This window comes from Procambarus clarkii, chromosome 48, assembly GCF_040958095.1.
Source record: "Procambarus clarkii isolate CNS0578487 chromosome 48, FALCON_Pclarkii_2.0, whole genome shotgun sequence".
NCBI lineage: Eukaryota > Metazoa > Arthropoda > Malacostraca > Decapoda > Cambaridae > Procambarus > Procambarus clarkii.
In genome coordinates this window covers 15,342,656-15,349,853 of record NC_091197.1, presented here as the reverse complement: position 1 = coordinate 15,349,853, position 7,198 = coordinate 15,342,656, and the positions used below count along the sequence as shown (strand labels likewise).

Here is a 7,198-nt window from a genome sequence, read left to right as displayed (position 1 = left end):
TGTGATGTAGCTGATAATCCCGGAAGCTGCTGCTTCCGTTTTCTGTCGCTGGTTCCTGGTTTTATTATTTTCGTCTGCTCCTGCTGCGTCTGCTCCTGGCGCCTTCAGCTGCTGGTCCTCGTGGTTCATTTTGACGTTATAGGCTGATTCTGGCGATGCTGCTGATTGCTGCTTTTGTGGGGAGCTGTCAGCTACTACTGGCTGTAATACCAAGCTTTTGCTGCTTGAAGGTGTTCCTGACAGCGGGTAGTTCCCCCTGAATCAACTTCTGCTACAGATCATCTTCTTAACTGCAGCTGGTGCTGATGATTGTTGCTCTTGATGATTGTTGCTGCTGCTGATCTACTGGTATCCCTGCTGGTGGGCCGTGCTGCAATATCTCCCACTGTCTGGTGAGTCCTCCCACCGACTGGTGAGTCCTCCCACCGACTGGTGAGTCCTCCCACCGACTGGTGAGTCTTCCCACCGACTGGCGAGTCCTCCCACGGACTGGTGAGTCCTCCCACGGACTGGTGAGTCCTCCCACGGACTGGTGAGTCCTCCCACGGACTGGTGAGTCCTCCCACCGACTGGTGAGTCCTCCCACCGACTGGTGAGTCCTCCCACCGACTGGTGAATCCTCCCACCGACTGGTGAGTCCTCCCACCGACTGGCGAGTCCTCCCACCGACTGGTGAGTCCTCCCACCGACTGGTGAGTCCTCCCACCGACTGGTGAGTCCTCCCACCGACTGGTGAGTCCTCCCACCGACTGGTGAGTCCTCCCACCGACTGGTGAATCCTCCCACCGACTGGTGAGTCCTCCCACCGACTGGCGAGTCCTCCCACCGACTGGTGAGTCCTCCCACCGACTGGTGAGTCCTCCCACCGACTGGTGAATCCTCCCACCGACTGGTGAGTCCTCCCACCGACTGGCGAGTCCTCCCACCGACTGGTGAGTCCTCCCACCGACTGGCGAGTCCTCCCACCGACTGGCGAGTCCTCCCACCGACTGGCGAGTCCTCCCACCGACTGGCGAGTCCTCCCACCGACTGGCGAGTCCTCCCACCGACTGGCGAGTCCTCCCACCGACTGGCGAGTCCTCCCACCGACTGGCGAGTCCTCCCACCGACTGGCGAGTCCTCCCACCGACTGGCGAGTCCTCCCACCGACTGGCGAGTCCTCCCACCGACTGGTGAGTCCTCCCACCGACTGGTGAGTCCTCCCACCGACTGGTGAATCCTCCCACCGACTGGTGAGTCCTCCCACCGACTGGCGAGTCCTCCCACCGACTGGCGAGTCCTCCCACCGACTGGCGAGTCCTCCCACCGACTGGCGAGTCCTCCCACCGACTGGCGAGTCCTCCCACCGACTGGCGAGTCCTCCCACCGACTGGCGAGTCCTCCCACCGACTGGCGAGTCCTCCCACCGACTGGCGAGTCCTCCCACCGACTGGTGAGTCCTCCCACCGACTGGCGAGTCCTCCCACCGACTGGCGAGTCCTCCCACCGACTGGTGAGTCCTCCCACCGACTGGTAAGTCCTCCTACCGACTGGCGAGTCCTCCCACTGACTGGCGAGTCCTCCCACCGACTGGTGAGTCCTCCCACCGACTGGCGAGTCCTCCCACCGACTGGTAAGTCCTCCCACCGACTGGCGAGTCCTCCCACTGACTGGCGAGTCCTCCCACCGACTGGTGAGTCCTCCCACTGACTGGTGAGTCCTCCCACCGACTGGTGAGTCCTCCCACCGACTGGTAAGTCCTCCCACCGACTGGTGAGTCCTCCCACTGACTGGTGAGGCCACTGTTGCTAACGGCATCCTCTTGGCCGCCTGTGTCACAGCTCCTGCCCCGAGGACCTACAAGTTGCAGGCATAATGGGCTTAATGACGGGTGCATGTTCTGCATACGATTAATCTTTATTGTCTGGGCAAAGTGTGTGGTCTATCGCGGAGACCTTTTTTACTACCTCACAATGACTGTATTAAGATATTAATTACCAAATAAAACCGTGATTGCGTTCTCATCGCGCGTAAAAAAAAAGGTATTTTCAAACTATATGAACATAAAGATGAGTTAGGTGAGCGTGTAGCGCAGCTTAAGAGGGATGATAGCTGAGGGTTACCTTACCTTGAGGTTACCTTACCTTGAGGTTACCTTACCTTGAGGTTACCTTGAGGTGCTTCCGGGGCTTAGCGTCCCCGCGGCCCAGTCGTCGACCAGGCCTCCTGGTTGCTGGACTGATCAACCAGGCTGTTGGACGCGGCTGCTCGCAGCCTGACGTATGAGTCACAGCCTGGTTGATCAGGTATTCTTTGGAGGGTACTCGACTAAATGTACTCAGCTACATCTCACCAGACGTGGAGGGTTCAGACGTAGAGGGCTCAGACGTGGAGGGTTCAGATGTGGAGGGCTCAGACCTGGAGGGCTCAGACGTAGAGGGTTCAGACGTGGAGTGCTCAGACGTGAAGGGCTCAGACTTGGAGGGCTCAGACTTGGAGGGCTCAGACTTGGAGGGCTCAGACGTGGAGGGCTCAGACGTGGAGGGCTCAGACGTGGAGGGCTCAGACGTGGAGGGCTCAGACGTGGAGGGCTCAGACTTGGAGGGCTCAGACGTGGAGGGCTCAGACCTGGAGGGTTCAGACGTGGAGGGTTCAGACGTGGAGGGCTCAGACGTGGAGGGCTCAGACGTGGAGGGCTCAGACGTGGAGGGCTCAAATGTAGAGAAAAAATTTGGTGAAAACACTGTTTAGAGTGAATATTACCACTATAGATTTTAATGTAATATAGAATAAAATCTATAGTGTTTTGCTTTGCTCACAAAGATCTAAAGAAAAAAATATACCCTGAAGAAAAGAAACTTGAATTCAGAGGCTTCAATATCTCCAACTCTTCGTCCAGAAACTTGTAGTTATAAATGCGAAGAAGCAAGGATCAAGTGTTCAAGTTTATATCTGTGTCTTGAGAAATAATGTTTCTTCGAGATTGGGGCCAAACGTTTAGAGCTAGTCTCACCAAAGTTTGCACGGTAACTGGTCATTGTCCGGGGATGGTTATTGATGGGTGGGGGTTGAGCCCCATGCCCAACCACTTCATTTCCATGAAATGGGAAATTACACTAATTCCAAATCTCACAAAGTACCACACTCCATCTTCACTAAGATTCATCTAGCATAATATTTGCTACATGTTGATTAAATATTAGTTTCTAAGAGGGGAGCCGGTCGGCCGAGCGGACAGCACGCTGGACTTGTGATCCTGTGGTCCTGGGTTCGATCCCAGGCGCCGGCGAGAAACAATGGGCAGAGTTTCTTTCACCCTATGCCCCTGTTACCTAGCAGTAAATAGGTACCTGGGTGTTAGTCAGCTGTCACGGGCTGCTTCCTGGGGGTGGAGGCCTGGTCGAGGACCGGGCCGCGGGGGACACTAAAGCCCCCGAAATCATCTCAAGATAACCTCAAGATAAGACACTCGCTTGACATCACCGTGCAAAGTTCCGTGAGGCATCAAGCTCCCTAATCACCTTCCAAATGGCTTGGCGCTTTCTCCTGATAGTTCACTTCCCTTCCTGGCCTCCAACCTCGGCCAGGTAAACAGACACTCCGATATTCTCTTATATAAATACAGATGATCCTCTTGTGGGTCTGTGAACACATAAGATGTCAAGGGGACTTAAGGAAATCTAACAAAAATAATTAAAGAAAGAAGTTTGTCCTTCGACTGTTGGATCTGATGTAGTAACTATCGGACATTCTAGGTATTGCATCTGAACCTTCATTCCTTCTATCATGCATGCAATTAGACCTTTATTCCTCCTGTTATGCTCGAATCTGAACCTTTATATTCCTTCTATCGTGCTCATTCCTTCCTCTCTTTTCGTCTTTTCGTCTCAAGTCATTTTTTGCTCCCTATCTCCTTTCTCTTATCTCTCTCTCTCTCTCTCTCTCTCTCTCTCTTTCTCTCTCTCTCTCTCTCTCTCTCTCTCTCTCTCTCTCTCTCTCTCTCTCTCTCTCTCTCTCTCTCTCTCTCTCTCTCTCTCTCTCTTTCTCTCTTTCTCTCTCTCTCTCTCTTTCTCTCTCTCTCTCTCTCTCTCTCTCTCTCTCTCTCTCTCTCTCTCTCTCTCCTTCCTCCCTTCCCACCTGCCGAGGTCGAGACCTTAAACCGCAGAGTTATTACGGCCCAACCACTGCCCCGCTTCAATCCACAAAGAATAGTAATAATCACCTAATCAGAAAACCTCACAATATGTATATATATATTTTTTAAAGCCGCGTGTGTGTGTAACCACTTCTTAAGAGACTGTAAACATTCAGTTGCCCACACTATCGGAAAACCGCACACTTGTAAACAAGGCGGCCAGAGGGCGTCTGGCCTGATCTGCCTGTGAGATGAGGCGGTGGATGCTGCTCTTCCTCCCGTAAGGCGGGATGCTGTGACCTCAGGAATGTTGGTTGAGTTGTATATTGCTGTGGGTGGCGGTGTGTGGTATAGCCATCGAAGCCACCGCCAACTGCTTCTTGTGAGAGAGAGATATTATGGCTCTGCTGATAGCCTGTCCTCACATGTGCCACCGTACTCATAGTCTGTTGTGGTTTAAGATTCGTTACTTGGAAGAAAATGTTCCGAGTAGCACTGGCTATGGTGAGCCCGTTGTGGACTTACCTGGCACAGGAGCGGGGCTGTAACTTGGCCACCTCATAGTCGTTGTTGTTGTTATAGATTCAGCTACTCGGAACAAGTTCCAAGTAGCACGGGCTATGGTGAGCCCGTAACTTACCTGGCACAGGAGCGGGGCAAGTAGCACGGGCTATGGTGAGCCCGTAGCGGACTTACCTGGCACAGGAGCGGTGCCGTCACCTCATAGTCTCTCCTCACGTTATTTTATAGCTCCCCTCTCATCACTCCTCACATAATCTGCTCTTCGTAATTCACGCTTATTGAAAATTAAACTGACAGCCTGTTAGGGGCGGATAATCTTCATTTATTAATTAGTAAAATGGCTAATTTTTTTTAAGTCTCAAGACACGAACTCGCTTTCTGAGTGTGGCTGAGTGGGAGTGTGGTCGAGTCGGCGGTAAAGACCTGGGTTGGACTCCGGTTCAGGGCCTTCAGAACCCCCCAGTGAATTTAGTAGTTCTAGGTTGGTCGACTTTTGTGCCATCATGGCTGAGTCGGTTAAGGCAGGTGTCTGGGAATCACCAATACATGAGTTCAGCTCACTCCGTTGCTTCGTGTATATATATACACGGAGCAACAATATATATATATATATATATATATATATATATATATATATATATATATATATATATATATATATATATATATATATATATATATATATAATAGGACCATAGTACATCTTGAGGTTATCTTGAGATGATTTCGGGACTTTTAGTGTCCCCGCGGCCCGGTCCTCGACCAGGCCTCCACCCCCAGGAAGCAGCCCGTGACAGCTGACTAACACCTAGGTACCTATTTTACTGCTAGGTAACAGGGGCATAGGGTGAAAGAAACTCTGCCCATTGTTTCTCGCCGGCGCCTACATAGGACCATAGTAAATATACCGACGTACAACGCAATTAGTACAGCGTATAGCATGTGTTGTCACCTGTGTACTGAGTGTAGCTTGTGTATTATATGTAGTATATATGGAATATGTAGCCAGCTTTATATTCGCGAAGCCAGCTTGATTCTCACGAAGCCAGCCTCGTACTCACAAAGCCAGCTTCAGGCTCACGAAGCTCAGATTCATGAAGCCGTTACTTCATTGATGATCACATCCCAGCTTCACACTTCACAACCAGCACTGGGATTTATACTATCCAAGCGTCGTTACTAGGCTAACTACTAACGAAGTCGTCACAGGACATCACTAAGCTAACTACTAACGAAGTCGTCACAGGGCGTCACTAACCTAACTACTAACGAAGTCCTCACAGGACGTTAGTAAGCTAACTACTAACGAAGGCGTCACAGGGCGTCACTAAGCTTCACGCTAACGAAGCCGTCACCTTGTTTCAGTAGCGTTCAACTAGCCTGTTCGTACTAACCTCTGACCTCAGCTGTTCCTCCGGTGATTGTCGGGGAGCATGTGGCATATACGTGCTCCTGTGTGGTGCTCTGTTCGCTCGTTTAACTGGGGTGGTCCAGTTCGTTACCTTAACTGCTTCCTGTAATGGTTCCATTAACTCAACTGGCTGTCAACGGCGATGAAACCACAGGCACCGTCGACTTATAATGGTGAGATTTGTCTTGGAAGTGAAGTACAGTGATAAAGAGCTTAGAGTGACATCTAAGAATAGGTGGGTCGTGAGGTAATTGTTCCAGCAAAACGGAGAGATTATACGACTGTAATGTGCTAAGCCCACGAGAGCTGCTGACAAGGCAGTTGTTCTTGATTTACAAAACTGTGGTGTTAGCTTATTGCTGCATTTATGTTCGTCATTAAATGTGCTGCAATTTGCATGTAAAACTGGATTAAATATATATATATAAATAATAAATAATGTGAATAGTAAAATGATGAAGAAACATATATAAATTTATAAATAAGAAAGTTATTTTTCTTATATACTGAAATTTTTGGACTAATTTAATAAGCAAAAGAGGAATTAAAGACATTTTCTCTTTGTAAAAGTTTGTTTTCATGTTCAATAAAGCACTTTATTTGGACTACTTTTAATTGAATAAAATTGGTGTTCCTCTCAGAACATAATAGTCAACAGTTGTTATATTCTGTGACAGGATGGCTAAGTTCCTAGTTTGTAGTTAATAATTAAATATTTATAATATTTAATTGCTAACAATTATACTGTAACAAAGTAACGATGATTTTATGCAAGAAAAATTAGAACTAGAATTGTATTTCGCCCATTACAATTGCAAACTTTTTAAACTACTAACATTATAATTATCCAATTTTTCTTAGATCACACGTATTGCACTTATTGAATTTAATAATATTAAAAATATTTGCAATATATTATGCAAATAAAAATAATAATATCTAGAATTTACTGATCGACGACATCATAATTTAAAATATTAGGCATATATCAAGCCACTAAGTAACTTTAGCTAAATGGTGTTAGAAGGATTTTTGTGTGACAAAGTACACTGTAGTCCTTAGAGACCCAATCACAGTTAACTACTGAAGTTGGTTTTAATATTAAATATAATGTGATTTTGATCAACAACTTTGAACACATTGAACAAAGG

The 7,198-nt window shown here is 48.5% G+C and overlaps 1 protein-coding gene across 1 annotated transcript; it reads left to right on the top strand.

Moving 5' to 3' along the window:
- The first annotated feature begins 1,863 nt into the window (after positions 1-1,863).
- LOC123764682 (BTB/POZ domain-containing protein KCTD9-like) lies at positions 1,864-2,730 on the top strand. The gene is made up of 2 exons (XM_045752657.1): positions 1,864-1,870; positions 2,336-2,730. Exons 1-2 carry the CDS (start codon positions 1,864-1,866, stop codon positions 2,728-2,730), a joined length of 402 nt encoding a protein of 133 aa, XP_045608613.1.
- Positions 2,731-7,198: the final 4,468 nt, after the last annotated feature.